Source organism: Apteryx mantelli, unplaced genomic scaffold (assembly GCF_036417845.1).
Source record: "Apteryx mantelli isolate bAptMan1 unplaced genomic scaffold, bAptMan1.hap1 HAP1_SCAFFOLD_33, whole genome shotgun sequence".
Taxonomy (NCBI): Eukaryota; Metazoa; Chordata; class Aves; order Apterygiformes; family Apterygidae; genus Apteryx; species Apteryx mantelli.
In genome coordinates, this window is record NW_027118682.1 from 53,248 (window position 1) to 71,608 (window position 18,361).

At 67.4% G+C, this 18,361-nt stretch overlaps 2 protein-coding genes across 2 annotated transcripts in view; both read right to left on the bottom strand.

The window, feature by feature from the left end:
• Window positions 1-202: 202 nt before the first annotated feature.
• On the bottom strand, window positions 203-6,525 carry CNIH2 (cornichon family AMPA receptor auxiliary protein 2). The gene is made up of 6 exons (XM_067317188.1): window positions 6,207-6,525; window positions 5,013-5,081; window positions 4,529-4,576; window positions 2,534-2,646; window positions 1,059-1,202; window positions 203-280 (listed from the first exon to the last, which is right to left on the bottom strand). Exons 1-6 carry the CDS (start codon window positions 6,285-6,287, stop codon window positions 253-255), a joined length of 483 nt encoding a protein of 160 aa, XP_067173289.1. The 5' UTR covers window positions 6,288-6,525; the 3' UTR covers window positions 203-252.
• A 5,499-nt stretch (window positions 6,526-12,024) lies between these two features.
• The window catches only part of PACS1 (phosphofurin acidic cluster sorting protein 1), a 39,727-nt gene continuing 33,390 nt past the window's right edge, over window positions 12,025-18,361 (bottom strand). Inside the window, 6 exon segments of the mRNA XM_067317189.1 lie at window positions 12,025-12,170; window positions 13,041-13,160; window positions 14,560-14,737; window positions 14,739-14,793; window positions 17,118-17,203; window positions 17,205-17,254. Coding sequence (XP_067173290.1) covers window positions 12,025-12,170; window positions 13,041-13,160; window positions 14,560-14,737; window positions 14,739-14,793; window positions 17,118-17,203; window positions 17,205-17,254 — 635 coding nt within the window.

Here is an 18,361-nt window from a genome sequence, read left to right on the forward strand (position 1 = left end):
CCAGGCGTCCGGGAGGACCCAGGCGTCCGGGAGGGGCCCAGGCGTCCGGGGAAGGGCCCAGGTGTCCGGAGGGACCCAGGCGTCCGGGAAGGGCCCAGGCGTCCGGGAGGGACCCAGGCGTCCGGGAGGGGCCCAGCCATCCGGGAGGGGCCCAGGCGTCCGGGGAGGACCCAGGCGTCCGGGAAGGGCCCAGGCGTCCGGGGAAGGGCCCAAGCGTCCGGGAAGGGCCCAGGCGTCCGGGCGTTGGGCCCCTCAGAAGCTCACCAGTGTGTACACCATACTGGGGAGAGGGTCAGTGCGGTGCCTCCAGTACCTCCCAGTATCTCCCAGTGCCTCCCAGTCTGCCCCAGTCGCTTCCAGTTGCCCTCTGTCCATCCCAGTTCCCCCCAGTCCCATCCCAGTCAGTCCCAATCCCTTCCCAGTGGCTCCCAGTTCCCCCAGTCCCATCCCTGGCCCTCCCAGTCCCATCCCAGTTGGTCCCAGTTCCTCCCAGTCCCATCCCAGTTGGTCCCAGTCCATCCCAGTCCCATCCCAGTGGCTCCCAGTCCATCCCAGAGCCCTCCCGGCCCCACCCAGTCCATCCCAATCCCTCCCAGTTCCCTCCCAGTGGCTCCCAGTTCCCCCCAGTCCCATCCCTCGCCCTCCCAGTCCCCTCCCAGTTGGCCCCAGTGGCTCCCAGTTCCTCCCAGCCCCATCTCAGTGGCTCCCAGTCCCTCCCAGTCAGTCCCATTCCCCTCCCAGTGGCTCCCAGTCCATCCCAATCCCTCCCAGTCACCCCCCCAGTGGCTTCCAGTCCCTCCCAGTCAGTCCCAGTCCATCCCAATCCCTCCCAGTCCCCTCCCAGTGGCTCCCAGTTCCCCCCAGTCCCATCCCTGACCTTCTCAGTCCCATCCCAGTCAGTCCCAGTCCCCTCCCAGTGGTGCCCAATCCCCTCCCAGTGGTGCCCAATCCCCTCCCAGTGGCTCCCAGTCCCTCCCAGTCAGTCCCAGTCCCCTCCCAGTGGTGCCCAATCCCCTCCCAGTGGCTCCCAGTCCCCCCCAGTGCCTCCCAGCGCCCACCTGTACAGGTAGTAGAAGAAGGAGAGCAGGTAGAAGGCGAGTTTGCACCAAGCCTCCTTCTGGCAGTAGCCCAGGATGTCGGCGTTCATGATGGAGACGGCGTCGTAGAGGCCCTCCGAGCCGTCCGCCGGCCGGTGGAAGTACCTGCGGGGGGGGCGAGGGCTCGCGTGGGGTCCCACGGAGTGTGAGTGGGGGTTTGTATCCCACGGGGCCTTGCACGAGGATTCACACGGGGGGGGGGGGGGGGGTTCGTGTGACGGGTAGACCTGATGGCCGCGTGCCAGGTAGACTTGGTGGCCTCGTGCCGGGTAGACCCAGTGGCCCCGGGCTAGGTAGACCTGGTGGCTGCGTGCCGGGTCGATCCGGTGGCTGCATGCAAGATAGACCTGGTGGCTGCGCGCCAAGTAGACCCAGTGACTCCGTGCCGGGTAGACCTAGTGGCCGCGTGCCCAGTAGACCTGGTGGCCCCGTGCCGGGTAGACCAGGTGGCTGCGTGCCAGGTAGACCTGGTGGCTCCGTGTCGGGTAGACCTGGTAGTCCCATGCCAGGTAGACATGGTGGCCACGTGCCAAGCAGACCTGGTGTCCCCGTGCGGGTGTGTGAGGGCTCGCGCGGTGTTGTCACGCTGTTGTCGCGGTGTTGTCACGGTGTGTGTCCCCCTCCCACCCCTGGTACCTCCAGAAGTGGTCGAGCAGCAGGGGCAGGTTGAGCCCCAGCATCACTCCCAGTGCCCCCCCCATGCCCTCCCTCAGGTGACGCTGTTGTCTCGGTGTTGTCACAGTGTTGTCACGCTGTTCCTCCCCCCAGTACCTCCAGAGTTGGTAGAGCAGCAGGGGCAGGTTGAGCCCCAGCATCATCCCAGTGTCACCCCCCCCATGTCCCCCCCCCCCCAGGTGACACTGTTGTCCTGGTGTTGTCACGGTGTTGTCATGGTGTTCCTCCCCCCGGTACCTCCAGAGGTGGTAGAGCAGCAGGGGCAGGTTGAGCTCCAGTGTCACCCCCGGTGCCCGCCCCATGTCCCCCCCACCAGGTGACGCTGTTGTCACGGTGTTGTCACGGTGTTGCCCCCTGGTGCCTCCAGAGTTGGTAGAGCAGTAAGGGCAGGTCGGGCCCCAGTGTCACCCCCAGTGCCCCCCCATACCCCCCCCCCCAGGTGATGCTGTTGTCCTGGTGTTGTCACAGTGTTGTCGCGGTGTTCCTCCCCCCGGTACCTACAGAGTTGGTAGAGCAGCAAGGGCAGGTCGAGCCCCAGCGTCACCCCCAGTGCCCCCCATACCCCCCCCATGTGACACTGTTGTCCTGGTGTTGTCGCGGTGTTGTCACGCTGTTGCCCCCTTGGTACCTCCAGAGGTGGTAGAGCAGCAGGGGCAGGTCGGGCCCTAGTGTCACCCCCGGTGCCCCCCCCATGTCCCCCCCAGGTGACGCTGTTGTCACGGTGTTGTCGCGGTGTTGTCACGCTGTTGCCCCCCCGGTACCTCCAGAGGTGGTAGAGCAGCAGGGGCAGGTTGAGCCCCAGCGTCACCCACTCGGCAGCGCACAGGAACATGAGGCAGAAGAGCCCGTGGATGCAGTACTCGGGCACCACCAGCTGGGGGCGGGCCCCCTCAGGCCACGCCCCCAGCTCCGGGCCACGCCCCCTTCCTAGCCACGCCCCTCCAAAAGCCACGCCCCCACCAATCCCCCCTCAGGGATCACTGCCCCCCCTCTTGGGCACTGCCACACCGCAGGCCACGCCCACGCTGGCCACACTCCCTCCACAAGCCACACCCCATTTGGACACACCCCTCACAGGCCACGCCCCCCCACCAACTACTTCCCCCCCCCTTCCGGGCAGGGGTTCCTCCCCCCTCCCTCCCCTGGGCCTGGCTGCTCCGCCCCAGGCCCCACCCCCTCCACCCCAGGCCCCGCCCACTGCCTCTCAGGGCCCCCCGGGTTGGCTCCCGGCCCCGCCCCCTTCTCCCAGCACCGCCTCCCCTCCTCCGGGCCCCGCCTCCTCCATGCCCCACCCCCTATAAGGCCACACCCCCACACACCAACCAATGACCTGCCCCCTGGTGAGCCCCGCCCACTAAACGCCCTGCCCCCACCAAATGCCCCGCCCACTGCACAGCCCCGCCCCCTGCCAGGCCCCGCCCCCACAGGGGTCAGGGGGGCTCGGTGGGGGCAGGGGGGTTTCTAGGGGGGGGATTTGGGGCAATTCCAGAGGATTTGGGGAGTCCAGGGGCATTTTGGGGCAATTCCAGAGGATTTTGGGGGTCCCTGGAGATTTTGGGGGGGGTTTTGGGGCAATTCCAGAGGATTTTGGGGGTCCCTGGGGATTTTGGGGGGGTTTTGGGGGGGTCTCAGGGGGTCCAGGAGCATTTTGGGGCAATTCCAGAGGATTTTGGGGGTCCCTGGGGATTTTGGAGGGTTTTGGGGCAATTCCAGGGGATTTTGGGGATCCCTGGGGATTTTGGGGGAGGGTTTGGGGCAATTCCAGAGGATTTTGGGGATCCCTGGAGATTTTGGGGGAGGGTTTGGGGCAATTCCAGAGGATTTTGGGGATCCCTGGAGATTTTGGGGGAGGGTTTGGGGCAATTCCAGAGGATTTTGGGGGTCCCTGGGGATTTTGGGGGAGGGTTTGGGGCAATTCCAGAGGATTTTGGGGGTTCCTGGAGATTTTGGGGGAGGGTTTGGGGCAATTCCAGAGGATTTTGGGGGTCCCTGGAGATTTTGGGGGAGGGTTTGGGGCAATTCCAGAGGATTTTGGGGGTCCCTGGAGATTTTGGGGGAGGGTTTGGGGCAATTCCAGAGGATTTTGGGGATCCCTGGAGATTTTGGGGGAGGGTTTGGGGCAATTCCAGAGGATTTTGGGGAACCCTGGCGACTTTGGGGGAGGGTTTGGGGCAATTCCAGAGGATTTTGGGGGTCCCTGGGGATTTTGGGGGGTTTTGGGGGGTTTTGGGGGTTTTAGAGGGTCTGGGGGGATTCAGGGGGTTTAGGGGGGTCTCCGGATGGTTTTGGGGTCCCCAGAGGTTTTGGGGGGGACTGGGGGGGGCTGGCGATTTTGGAGGATTTTAGGGGGGTCCTGGGGGGGGATTTGGGGGTGTTCTGGGGGGCTTGGGGGGGTTGGAGGGTTTTGGGGGGTCCTGGGGGATTTGGGGGGGTTTAGGGGGTCCTGGAGGGTTTTGGGGTGTCACTGGGGGGTTTTGGGTGGATTTGGGGGGTTTTGGGTGATTCTGGGTGATTTGGGGGGGGTTTAGGGGGTCCTGGAGGGTTTTGGGGGGTCCCTGGGGTCTTGGGGGGTTTTGGGGGGGTTTAGGGGGTCCCTGGGGGGGTTTTGGGGTGTCTGTGGGGGGTTTGGGGGGTTTTGGGGGGTCCTGGAGGGTTTTGGGGTGTCACTGGGGGGTTTTGGGGGGTCCTGGAGGGTTTTGGGGGTCCCTGGGGGCTTGGGGGGGTTTGGGGGGGTTTCGGGGGGTCCCGGGTCGCACCTTGCGCAGGAGGCAGCAGATTCGCTCGATGTTTTTCAATCGCTCGCGCTGAGGGGGGGAAAAAAATGGAGTCGGGGGGGGACCCGGACGCCTGGGCCCTTCCCGGACGCCTGGGCCCCTCTGGATGCCTGGGCCCCTTCCCGGATACCTGGGCCCTTCCCGGACGCCTGGGCCCTTCCCTGGACGCCCGGGCCCCTCTGGACACCTGGGCCCCTCCCGGACGCCTGGGCTCCCCCCCGGACGCCTGGGCCCCTCCCAGAGGGGGGGGGAGGGATAAGGAATGGGGTCGGGGGGAGAAGGGGGCCCCCCCGGACGCCTGGGCCCCTCCCCCGCGCGTCCCGTTTTTGGGGGCTATAAATAGCCGCCGACCTGGATTCTTCCCGCAAGGTGTCGGGGAGCCCCTCCCCCCCCCCCGGATGCCTGGGCCCCTCCCGGACGCCTGGGCCCTTCCCGGACGCCTGGGCCCCCCCCGTGCAGCACTCACAGCCCGGGCTGGGTTGCCCTGATCAATCGGGTTCTTGAAGTCGGTCCGGAGCTCGTCGAAGGCGATGATCTGGGGGGGGGGGCATGAGGGGGGGTGAGGGGCGCCGGGGCCCAGGCGTCCGGGAGGGGCCCAGGCGTCCGGGGGGGGGGGGCCACGTGCCCCCTAACCCCCACCAGGGACCCAGGTGTCCAGGGAAGGGGCCCTTCCCCCCCCTCCTCCACCTTGGGGAGGGGGGGGGGCTGGACGCCTGGGCCCCCACCCCAGGAGGGGGGGGGGGGTTTGGGGGCGGGGCCAAGCCAGCAGCGCGCTGAGGGGAGGGGGGGTCTAAGCCCCGCCCCGCGCGGGCGCCGCGGCCCGTTGCCATGGCGACGGCGGCTGCCTGGAGACAGCCGCGGAGACGGGGGCGGGGCCGAGCCACGCCGGCCCCGCCCCCCCGCCCCCGCCCGCTCCTCCCCTCCCCTCCCCCCCCACCTGCCCCAATTGCTGCTCCCTCCCCACCTCCCCCCTCCCCCCGGCGGTGTCCCCGTTGCCAGGTAACCGGCGCCCCCCCCCGCCCCAGCGGTGCCCTCGTTGCTAGGTAACCGGCGCCCTCCCCTCCAGGTCCTAGTGCCCCCCCCTCGCCAGTGTCCCCGTTGCCAGGCAACCGCGCCCCCCCCAAGGCCCCATCGCCCCCCCCCAGCGCCGCCCCCCGTTGCCAGGTAACCGGCGCCCTCCCCTCCAGGTCCTAGTGCCCCCCCCTCCAGTGCCCCCGTTGCCAGGCAACCGCGCCCCCCCCCAAGGCCCTATTGCCCCCCCCCAGCGCCGCCCCCCGTTGCCAGGTAACCGGCGCCCCCCGACCCTAGCGCGCCCCCCCCCACCAGCACCACCCCCGTTGCCAGGCAACCGCCCCTCCAAGCCTCCTAGCGCCCCCCCCGCCGTTGCCAGGTAACCGGCGCCCCCCGCGCCCCCCCACACCCAGCGCTGCCCCCCCCCCGGTTGCCACGCAACCGGCGCCCCTCCCCTTTGCCCGCCGCCGCCGTTGCCCGGCAACCGGCGCTCCCCGGCCGCCCCCGGTGCCGGCGCCCCCTGGGTCCTTGTGCCCCCCCTCCCCGCTTGGTCCCGGTGCCGCTGTCCGTCCCCCCCCCCCCCCCCCGGTCCCGGTGCCGGTGCCCCCCCCCCGGTGCCGGTGCCCCCCCCGCCGCGGCCGCCGCTCACATGCCAGATGACGAAGAAGATGAGCGAGGCGCACAGCACCAGGGTCAGCATGTAGCAGAAGGCGGCGAACGTGAACGCCATGGTCCGCCCGGACGCCGGGGCCCCCCCCCTTCCCCGGCTTTGGCGGGGGGGGGGAAAGGAGAGGGGAGGGGGTTGGGTGGGGGAGGGGGAGAGGGAGGAGGAGGAGGAGGAGGAGGAGGAGGAAGGGGACGGGGCGGCGGGTGTCAGCCCCGCTGCCCGGCCATGGGGGCGCGGGGGGAGCCGCCCGCCATGGCCCCGCTCCGGCTCCGGCTCCGGCTCCGGCTCGCCTCAGTCCGGCGCCGCGCGCAAGGAGCGAGCGGGGGGGGGCGGGGCCGGGAGGGGGGCGGGGCGTGCGCGCGGCGGGGGGGCGGGGCGTGCTGCGAGGCGCGCGCGCGGGCGAGGCGCGTGCAAGGCGTGTGCGACGCGTGTGCAAGGCGTGTGCGACGCGTGTGCAAGGCGTGTGCAAGGCGTGTGCGCGTGCACTGCGCGTGCACTGCATGTGCAAGGCGTGTGCAAGGCGTGTGCGCGTGCACTGCGCGTGCAAAGCATGTGCGACGCGTGTGCAAGGCGTGTGCGCGTGCACTGTGCGTGCAAAGCATCTGCAAGGCGCGTGCGCGTGCACTGTGCGTGCACTGCGTGTGCAACGCGTGTGCAAGGCATGTGCGCGTGCACTGTGCGTGCAAGGTGTGTGCAACGCGTGTGCGCGTGCACTGTGCGTGCAATGCATGTGCAATGCGTGTGCAGTGCGTGTGCGATGCTGGTGCATGTGCAATGCATGTGCAATGCGTGTGCAAGGCGTGTGCATGTGCAATGCGGGTACCAGGCATGTGCGAGTGCAGCGGGCGTGCAAAGCATATGCAACGCCTGTGCAGTGCGTATGCAATGCTGGTGCATGTGCAATGCGTGTGCAAGGAGTGTGTGCATGCAGTGTGCGTGCAATGCATGTGCAATGCGTGTGCAACACGTGTGCATGAGCAAGGCGTGTTGCAGGGCGCGTGGGCGTACACTGTGCGTGAGATGCGTGTGCGATGCGTGTGCGATGCGTGTGCGCGTGCACTGTGTGTGCAAGGCATGTGCGACGCCTGTGCAAGGCATGTGCAATGTGTGTGCGCGTGCACTGTGCGTGCAAAGCATGTGCAAGGCATGTGCAAGGCATGTGCGCATGCACCGTGCGTGCAATGCGTGTGTAACGTGTGTGCAAGGCATATGCGCGTGCACTGTGCGTGCAAAGCATGTGCAATGCGTGTGCAATGCGTGTGCAATGCGTGTGCACGTGCACCGTGCATGCAATGCATGTGCAATGCATGTGCAAGGCGTGTGCAAGGCGTGTGCATGGGCAATACGGGTACCAGGCGTGTGCGATGCTGGTGCATGTGCAGTGCATGTGGAAGGAGTGTGCGTGTGCAGTGTGCGTGCAAAGCGTGTGCAATGCGTGTGCAAGGCACGTGCATGTGCAATGCGGGTACCAGGCGTGTGCGTGTGCAGCGGGCGTGCAAAGCATGTGCAATGCGTGTGCGATGCATGTGCACATGCAGCATGTGTGCAATGCATGTACAATGCGTGTGCAACGTGTGTGCGAGTGCAGTGTGTGTGCAATGGCTGTGCAATGCGTGTGCAGTGCGTGTGCGATGCTGGTGCATGTGCAATGCATGTTGTAAGGCGTGTGCGCATGCAGTGCATGTGCAATGCATGTGCAATGAGTGTGCATGCGCAATGCGTGTGCAAAGCGTGTGTACATGCAGTATGCGTGCAATGCTGGTGCATGTGCAATGCGTGTGCACGGCGGGTGCGCGTGCAGCGCGCGTGCAATGCATGTGCCAGGCACGTACAATGCATGTGCAGTGCGTGTGCTGGTGTGATGCGTGTGCAATGCATGTGCACGTGCATTGTGCATACAATGCGTGTTGAAGGAGCGTGGGGGTGCAGAGCGTGCGCAATGCATGTGTGCGCGCAATGCATGTGCAATGTGCGTGCAATGCGTGTGCAACGTGCGTGAGTGGGCAATGCACATGCAGTGCATGTGCAACGCATGTGCGGGTGCAACGTGTGTGCAATGCGTGTGCCACGCGTGTGCAACGTGCGTGCACCACGGGCTAATGTGCAGTGCACGCGCGAGGCGTGTGCACGTGTAATCCGTGCGCCCTGCACGTGTGGGTGCGGGCGCCGTGCGCCTGCAATGCCGCTGCAACGCGTCTCCAGTGCGTGTGCAGTGCGTGTGCAAGGTGCACGCGTGGCCGCTGCAAGGCGTTGCCCGGGGCTGCGCGGTGCGCGTGCAACGAGTGTGCAAGGCAAGCAATGCACAAGAAACGCCCGTGCGATGTGCATGTTGGTGCAATAAGGGTGCGGTGCACGCCCCGGCCCCTTGCACGCCGCGTGCGACACACGTGCAGGATGTGTGCGCGACACGCGGGTGGGCTTGTGCGATGGCCGGGGGACGCAGGGGCACTCAGGCTGCGGGTGTGCGCGGTGCGTGTGTGACACAGGCGCTGTGGCTGTGCGGTGTGTGCTGAACGCGGGTGTGATGCGTGCAAAATGCACGTGCAACGCCTGCACAGCGACGTGTGCGCAATGCATGTGCAATGCATGTGCAAGGCGTGTGCGATGCACGCGTGACCCATGTGCAATGCATGCGTGATGCGTGCGCAATGCATGTGCAGTGCACGCGTGGCGTGTGTGCAAGGCGTGCGCAATGCATGCAAAACGCGTGTGCAATGCAACCGCAACGCATGCATGATGCATGTGCAGGTGTGCGTGACAATGCATGTGCAAGGCATGTGCGATGCACGCATGCCACGTGCGCAATACATGCACGATGCGTGTGCAATGCATGTGCGATGCATGCAAAACGCGTGTGCAATGCAAGCGCAACGCATGCACAGTGCACGTGCAATGCACGCGTGATGCATGAGCATCACGTGTGCAAGGCATGTACAATGCATGCGCGAGGCGTGAGCAATGCATGTGCAATGCATGTGCGATGCACGTACAATGCGTGTGCAATGAATGCACGAGGCGTGTGCAATGCATGTGCGAGGAATGTGCAATGCATGCAGGAGGTGTGTGCGATGCACGTGCAAAGTGTGTGCAAAGCATGCGCGAGGCATGTGCAAGGCATGCACGATGCACATGCAATGCGTGCATGATGCATGTGCCCTGCACGCAGAAAATGTGTGCCATGCAAGCGCAACGCACGCACAGCGCGTGTGCAATGCATGCGCAACACATGCGCGAGGCGTGTGCCATGCATGTGCAAGGCATACGCAATGCATGCGCGAGGTGTGCGCAAAGCGTGCAATGCATGTGCCGTGCATGTGCAAGGCGTGTGCAAGACGCTTGCAATTGCACGTGCAAGACGTGTGCAATGCGTGCGGGATGCGTGCGCAACGCATGTGCAAAGCACGTGCAATGCACGCGCGAGGTGTGTGCAATGCATGTGGAAAGCTGTGTGCAATGCGTGTGCGATGCATGTGCAATGCGTGTATGATGCATGTGCAATGCATGTGCAAGACATTTGCAATGCATGCGCAAGGCGTGTGCAAAGGGTGTGCAATGCATGCATGAGGTGTGTGCAAGGCATGTGCAATGCATGCACGAGGCATGTGCAATGCGTGTGCAATGCATGTGCAAGGCGTGTGCAAGACGCTTGCAATGCACCTGCAAGGCGTGTTCAAAGCGTGTGCAATGCATGCACGAGGCGTGTGCAATGCACGTGCAAGATGTTTGCAATGCACGTGCAAGGCATGTGCAAAGCGTGCGCAATGCATGCACGAGGTGTGTGCAAGGTGTGTGTAATGCATGTGCAATTCGTGTGCAATGCACGTGCGATGCATGTGCAAGACGTTTGCAATGCATGTGCGACGCAGGCGCAATGCGCATGCAATGCATGCACGAGGTGTGTGCCACGCGTGTGCAACGCGTGTGCAACGCATGTGCGAGGCATGTGCAAGGCATGCACAATGTATGTGTGATGCATGTGCAACGCATGTGCAATGCGTGTGCAAGGTGCGTACGATGCACGCGCAAGACGTTTGCAATGCACGTGCAACGCGTGTGCAACGCGTGTGCAATGCACGCGCAATGCATGCGTGAGGCGTGTGCAACGCATGTGCGATGCATGTGCAACGCGTGTGCAAGGTCTGCATGATGCATGTGCAACACGTGTGCGACGCGTGTGCGACGCGTGTGCGATGCATGTGCGATGCCCGCCGCCCGCCGCCTCTCTGCACCCAGGGGTGCTCGGCGGGGGCCCCCGCACCCTGTGTGGGTGCCCCCCTCCCCCCACCCACCCCGTGCTGCACCCGCGCGTGCAAGAGCACCCCAAGGGGGGCCCAGGCGTCCGGGCCCCTCCCCTCCCCCCCCCAAAGAACCAGGCTCCGCCTACGACCCCCCCCGAGACGTTTATTCATTACCGCGGCCGCGACGCCGGGGGGGGAGGGGGGCACCCATGGGTGCTGGGGTGGGTGCGGGGGGGGGAGGCCCATGGGTGCTGGACCTCCCCGAGGGCGCCCATGGGTGCTGGAAGGGGGGGGGGGCGGTTTGGGTGCTGCGCGTCTTCCCCCCCCCCCGGTTTGGCACAAGGATGGATGTGGGGGCGCCCATGGGTGCTGGGGGGGGGAGGTTGGGTGCTGCGCGTCCCCCTCCCACTTTGGCACAAGGACGGATGTGGGGGCGCCCATGGGTGCTGGGGGGGGCCCATGGGTGCTGGGGGGGCCCATGGGTGCTGGGGGGGGGGAGGGGAGCCCACCCGGGGGTGTCAGGGCTGGCAGGCACCCTGGGGTGGTGGGTGCACCCATGGGTTGGGGGGGGGGCGCATCTGGGGCAGTGGGGGGGGGGTTCAGCGGCTGGAGTGGCAGCGGGGGCACCCATGGGTGCTGGGGGGGGCCCATGGGTGCTGGGGGGGGGGAGGGGAGCCCACCCGGGGGTGTCAGGGCTGGCAGGGCACCCTGGGGTGGTGGGTGCACCCATGGGTGGGGGGGGGGCGCATCCTGGGGCAGTGGGGGGGGGGTTCAGCGGCTGGAGTGGCAGCGGGGGCACCCATGGGTGCTGGGAGGACCTGGAGTGTCATGGGGGGGCTCAGCAGCCGGGAGAGGGGGCATGGCAGTGATGACACCCATGGGTGCTGGGGGCACCCTGGAGCCTCGTGGGGGGGGGGGCTCAGCAGCTGGGGGGCAGTGACGACACCCATGGGTGCTGGGGGCACCCTGGAGTGTTGCGGGGGGGCTCAGCAGCCGGGAGGGAAGCATGGCAGTGATGACACCCATGGGTGCTGAGGACACCTATGGGTGCTGGGGGCACCCTGGAGGTGCTGGGGGCACCCATGGGTGCTGGAGGGGCTCAGCAGCTGGGGGGCAGTGACGACACCCATGGGTACTGGGGCACCCTGGAGCGTTGTGGGGGGGCGCTCAGCAGCCGGGAAGGGAGCATGGCAGTGATGACACCCATGGGTGCTGGGGGCACCTGCAGGTGCTGGGGGCACCCACGGGTGACATGGGGGCACCCTGGAGCGTCGCGGGGGGGGTTCAGCAGCCAGGAGAGAGGAGCATGGCAGTGATGACACCCATGGGTGCTGGGGGCACCCTAGAGCGTCACGGGGGGGGCTCAGCAGCTGGGGGAGAGGCGCATGGCAGCGACAGCACCCATGGGTGCTGGGGGAGCACCCACGGGTGGTGGCGACAGCAGCAGGGCCGGGGTGGGTGGTGGCAGCAGCAGGAGCACCCATGGGCGGCGTTGAGCACCCCGGGGGCGCAGCGCAGGGGCAGCCGTGGGTGGCGGCGCGAGGTTGGTTGGGTGGGTGGGGTCAGGGTGGGGGGCAGCACCCATGGGTGCCCTCATAGGGGGGCTTGGCGCCGAAGAGGCCCACGGGGAAGTGCTTGACGTGGGTGGGCCACTGGGCCGCCAGCTGGAAGAACTTGACGTCGTCCCACTCGACGCCGTCCACGGTCACTGCGGCACCGCGCTGGCACCCGCCGCCGCACCCGTGGGTGCTCCCCCACCCCCACCCCCACCCATGGGTGCCCCCCCCCCACCCGTTGGGCGTCCCCCACCCGTTGAGTGTCTCCCACCCGTTGGGTGTTCCCCACCCGTTGGGTATCCCCACCATTAGGTGTTCCCCACCCTTGGTGTCCCCATCATTGGGTATCCCCACCCTTGGGTGCCCCCCACCCTTGGGTGCCCCCCACCCATGGGTGTCCCCACCATTGGGTGCCCCCCACCTTGGGTGTCCTCCCCACTGGGTGTCCCCACCCCTGGGTGGTGCCCCCATTGGGTGCCCCCCACCCTGGTGGTGCCCCCATTGGGGTGTCCCCCACCCCTGGTGCCCCCATTGGGTGTCCCCACCCATGGGTGCCCCCCCCACCCTTGGGTGCCCCCTTCTAAACCCCAGGGCTCCACCCCTAGGAGCACCCTGTAACCCCCCCCCCACACCCAGCAGCTCCCCCCACCCCATAGGGCCCAGCTGCCCCCCCTCCATGGGCGCCCCCCCCACCCTTGGGTGCCCCCCCCACCCACGGGTGCCCCCCATACCACCCATACCCCCCCTGTAACCTCTGGAACCCCCCCGAGACACCCTGTAGGGTCCGGTTGCCCCCCCTCCACGGGTGCCCCCCCACCCTTGGGTGCCCCCCCACCCTTGGGTGCCCCCACCCACGGTGCCCCACCACAACGCCCAGGTCTCCCACCTCCAGGAGCTCCCCAAAACCCCCCAGGAACCCTGTAACCCCCTTGACACCCCGTAGGCGCCCACCCATGGGTGCCCCCCACCACCCATGGGTGCCCCCCACCCACGGGTGCCCCCCCCCACCCATGGGTGCCCACCTCGCAGCAGGGTGGGCGGCTGCCGGGCGGAGCAGATGAGGCGGCTGATGCCCTCGACCACTTGGCTCTTGGAGTCGGGCTGCGGCTCGCGCGGGCGCTTGCTCAGGAACAGGGCGGCCACTGGGGCACCCGCGGGCTCAGCGGGCACCCATGGGTGCCCCCACACCCCCCCCCGCCCTCGGGTGCTCCCCTGGACACCCGCCTTTGGGTGCCCGCGCGCTAATTCCCTGGAGACCCGCCTGGAGGTGCTCCCTGATGTCCACCCTTGGGTGCCCACACCCCAATTCCCTGGACGCCCACCCTTGGGTGCTCCCTGATGTCCACCCTTGGGTGCCCACATGCCAATTCCCCGGACACCCACCCTTGGGTGCTCCGATGTCCACCCTTGGGTGCCCACATGCCAATTTCCCGACACCCACTCTTGGGTGCTCCCCGATGTCCACCCTTGGGTGCCCACCCCAAACCCCCTAGACACACACCCATGGGTGTTCCCCGAGACCTCCCCACCCTTGGTGCCCACCTCAACCCCCTAGACACACGCCCATGGGTGTTCCCGAGACTCCACCCTTGGGTGCCCACCTCAACCCCTAGACACACACCCATGGGCGTTCCCAAGACCCCCCCCACCCTTGGGTGCCCACCTCAACCCCTCTAGACACACACCCATGGGCGTTCCCAAGACCTCCCCACCCTTGGGTGCCCACCTCAACCCCTAGACACACCCCCATGGGTGTTCCCGAGACTCCCACCCTTGGGTGCCCACCTCAACCCCCTAGACACACCCCCATGGGTGTTCCCAAGACCTCCCCACCCTTGGGTGCCCACCTAAACCCCCCTAGACACACCCCCACGGACGTTCCTGAGATGCCTCCACCCTCGAGGCGCCCCAAGACTCCTACCCTTGGGTGCCCACCCCAAACCCTCTAGACACACACCATGGGCGTTCCCAAGACCCCCCACCCTTGGGTGCCCACCCCAACCCCCTAGACCCACCCCCACGGACGTTCCTGAGATGCCTCCACCCTCGAGGTGCCCCAAGACGCCCACCCTCGAGGCGCCCCAAGACTCCCACCCTTGGGTGCCCAATCTGAACCCCCTAGACACACACCCATGGGCGTTCCGAGACCTCCCCACCCTTGGGTGCCCCAAGACTCCCACCCTTGAGGTGCCCCTAGACCTCCCCACCCTTGGGTGCCCACCCAAACCCCCTAGACACACACCCATGGCGTTCCCAAGACCTCCCACCCTTGGGTGCCCACACCCAAACCCTCTAGACACACACCCATGGGCGTTCCAAGACCCCCCCACCCTTGGGTGCCCACCTCAACCCCCTAGACCCACCCCCACGGACGTTCCTGAGATGCCTCCACCCTCGAGGCGCCCCAAGACGCCCACCCTCGAGGTGCCCCAAGACGCCCACCATCGACTGCGGCCCCAAACCCCCAGACGCCCACCCCAACCCCCAGACGCCCACCCTCAGGTGCCCCCCACCCCGGGGTGCCCCCCACCCGGCGCGCACCCTTCTTGTTCTTCTCGCGGGTGACCACGGTGAGGGCCATGGCGGGGCCGGGCGCTTCGCCGGCGGCCGGCAGCCGCGACACCAGCAGCGAGCGGAAGGTCCCGCGCAGGCTGGTCTTGGCGGCGTCGCGGGGCGCCCGCTCCCGGGGGGCACCCGCCCGCCCCGGCCCCGCCCGCCCCGGCGCCCGCCGGCACCCAGAAGTCCACCTGCAGCCCCAGCGCGTCGCCCGCCCCGCTGGTGGTGGGTGGCGGGTGGTGGGAAGAGGTCAGGCGCCCGCTCGCTCGGGGCGTCGGGCGCCCGTGGGATCCCTCCTCAGGGACCCAGCACCCATGGGATCCCACCCTGGAGGCCCAGCACCCATGGGATCCCATCCCAGGGACCCAGCACCCATGGGATCCTACATCATGACCCAGCACCCATGGGATGCCACCCCAGGGGCCCGGCACCCATGGGATCCCGCACCAGGGTCCCAGCACCCGTGGGATTCCACCCTGGAGACCCAGCACCCGTGGGATTCCTCCCCATGGACCCAGCACCCATGGGATCCTACATCATGGACCCAGCACCCATGGGATGCCACCCCAGGGCCCGGCACCCCAGATCATGGGATCCCGCACCAGGGTCCCAGCACCCATGGGATTCCACCCTGGAGACCCAGCACCCGTGGGATCCCACCCCAGGGACCCAGCACCCATGGGATTCCACCCTGGAGACCCAGCACCCGTGGGGATCCCACCCCATGGACTCAGCACCCATGGGATTCCTCCCCATGGACCTAGCACCCATGGGATCCCACCCCAGGGGCCCGGCACCCATGAGATTCCTCCCCACAGACCCAGCACCCATGGGATCCTGCGCCAGGGGCCCAGCACCCGTGGGATGCCACCCTGGAGGCCCAGCACCCATGGGATCCCATCCCAGGGACCCAGCACCCATGGGATCCTACATCATGGACCCAGCACCCATGGGATGCCACCCCAGGGGCCCGGCACCCATGGGATCCCGCACCAGGGTCCCAGCACCCATGGGATTCCACCCTGGAGACCCAGCACCCGTGGGATCCCACCCCATGGACTCAGCACCCATGGGATTCCTCCCCATGGACCTAGCACCCATGGGATCCCACCCCAGGGGCCCGGCACCCATGAGATTCCTCCCCACAGACCCAGCACCCATGGGATCCTGCACCAGGGACCCAGCACCTGTGGGATCCCTCCCCAAGGACCCAGCACCCATGGGATCCTGCGCCAGGGACCCAGCACCCATGGGATTCCACCCCAGGGGCCTGGCACACGTGGGATTCCACATCATGGACCCAGCACCCATGGGATCCTACATCATGGACCCAGCACCCATGGGATTCCACCCTGGAGACCCAGCACCCGTGGGATCCTGCACCAGGGACCTAGCACCCATGGGATCCCATCCCAGGGGCCCGGCACCCGTGGGATCCCACCCTGGAGGCCTGGCACCCATGGACTTCCACCCTGGAGACCCAGCACCCATAGATTCCCACCCCAGGACCCAGCACTCATGGGCTCCCACCCTGGAGACCCAGCACCCATAGATTCCCACCCCACGGATCCAACACCCATGGACTCCCACCCTGGACACCCAGCACCCATGGGTTCCCACCCCAGGACCCAGCACCCATGGACTCCCACCCTGGAGACCCAGCACCCATGGCTTCCCATCCTGAAGACCAGCACCCATGGGATACCACCCCATGGACCCAGCACCTGTGGGATCCCGCACCAGGGGCCTGGCACCCATGGGATCCCACCCCAGGACCCAGCACCCATGGGCTCCCACCCTGGAGACCCAGCACCCATGGGTTCCCACCCCAGGACCCAGCACTCATGGGTTCCCACCCTGGAAACCCAGCACCCATGGGCTCCCCACCCCATGGATCCAACACCCATGGTCTCCCACCCTGGAGACCCACCACCCATGGGCTCCCCACCCCACGGATCCAACACCCATGGGTTCCCACCCTGGAAACCCAGCACCATGGGCTCCCCACCCCACGGATCCAACACCCATGGTTCCCACCCTGGAAACCCAGCACCCATGGGCTCCCCACCCCACGGATCCAACACCCCTGGGTTCCCAGCCAGGGGCCCAGCACCGACGGTCTCCCATCCCAGGGACCCAGCACCCGTGGGATCCAACCCTGGAGACCCAGCACCCATAGATTCCCACCCCAGGACCCAGCACCCACGGACTCCCACCCTGGAAACCCAGCACCCATGGGTTCCCACCCCAGGACCCAGCACCCATGGGCTCCCCACCCCAGGACCCAGCACCCATGGACTCCCACCCCACGGATCCAACACCCATGGGTTCCCACCCTGGAGACCCAGCACCCATGGTCTCCCACCCAGGGGACCCAGCACCCATGGGCTCCCACCCCAGGGACCCAGGTGCCCCCCACTCCGCACACCCACCCCAGGAGCCCGTAGGGGGCACCCCGTAGAGTGCTCGGGGGGCCGAGGAACTCCCCCCCGAGGTGCCACCCCAGGGTCCCCGGGGGCCGCGCGGGTGCCACGGGTGCTCACCCCGGGGTGACGGCGGTGGCGGCCATGGAGGGCGAGGAGGGGGGGGTGGCGCAGGCGTCGCGGGGCACCCCGGGGCCCCCGGGGGGGGGACGTCGAGGGCACGGCCAGGCTCAGCGCCGGGCCCTCGTCCCCGTCACCTGCGGCCGCCGCGTCACGGGTGTGGGGGGGGGGCACCCTGGGGTGCCCCGGCGCCCGGGCTGCGACGAGGGGGCACCTCGGGGTGGGGGGGTGGGGGAATGGGGAAGGGGGCAGCACCCTTGGGTGCCACCATGGGGTCACATGGGCACCATGGAGAGGGAGCACCCTTGGGTGTCACCGTGGGGGATATGGACACCATGGGGAGGGAGCACCCTTGGGTGTCACCGTGGGGGATATGGACACCATGGAGAGGGAGCACCCTTGGGTGTCACCATGGGGGATATGGACACCATGGGGAGGGAGCACCCTTGGGTGTCACCGTGGGGGATATGGACACCATGGGCAGGGAGCACCCTTGGGTGTCACCGTGGGGGATATGGACACCATGGGGAGGCAGCACCCTTGGGTGTCACCGTGGGGGATATGGACACCATGGAGAGGGAGCACCCTTGGGTGTCACCATGGGGATATGGACACCATGGGAGGGAGCACCCTTGGGTGTCACCGTGGGGGATATGGACACCATGGGCAGGGAGCACCCTTGGGTGTCACCGTGGGGGATATGGACACCATGGGGAGGCAGCACCCTTGGGTGTCACCGTGGGGGATATGGACACCATGGGGAGGGAGCACCCTTGGGTGTCACCGTGGGGGATATGGACACCATGGGGAGGGAGCACCCTTGGGTGTCACCGTGGGGGATATGGACACCATGGGGAGGGAGCACCCTCGGGTGTCACCGTGGGGAATATGGGCACCATGGAGAGGGAGCACCCTTGGGTGTCACCGTGGGGGATATGGACACCATGGGGAGGGGGCACCCTTGGGTGTCACCGTGGGGGATATGGACACCATGGGCAGGGAGCACCCTTGGGTGTCACCGTGGGGGATATGGACACCATGGGCAGGGAGCACCCTTGGGTGTCACCGTGGGGGATATGGACACCATGGGGAGGCAGCACCCTTGGGTGTCACCGTGGGGGATATGGACACCATGGGCAGGGAGCACCCTTGGGTGTCACCGTGGGGGATATGGACACCATGGGGAGGCAGCACCCTTGGGTGTCACCGTGGGGATATGGACACCATGGGCAGGGAGCACCCTT

Coding starts and splice junctions, on each gene's coding strand:
- CNIH2 (XM_067317188.1), bottom strand. CDS start 6,287: ATGGCGTTCACGTTCGCCGCCTTCTGCTACATGCTGACCCTGGTGCTG. Junction 2,647..4,528: donor TCTGCTGCCTCCTGCGCAAG/GTGCGACCCGGG, acceptor GCCCGCCCCCAG/CTGGTGGTGCCCGAGTACTG. Junction 281..1,058: donor TTCTTCTACTACCTGTACAG/GTGGGCGCTGGG, acceptor CCCTCTCCCCAG/TATGGTGTACACACTGGTGA.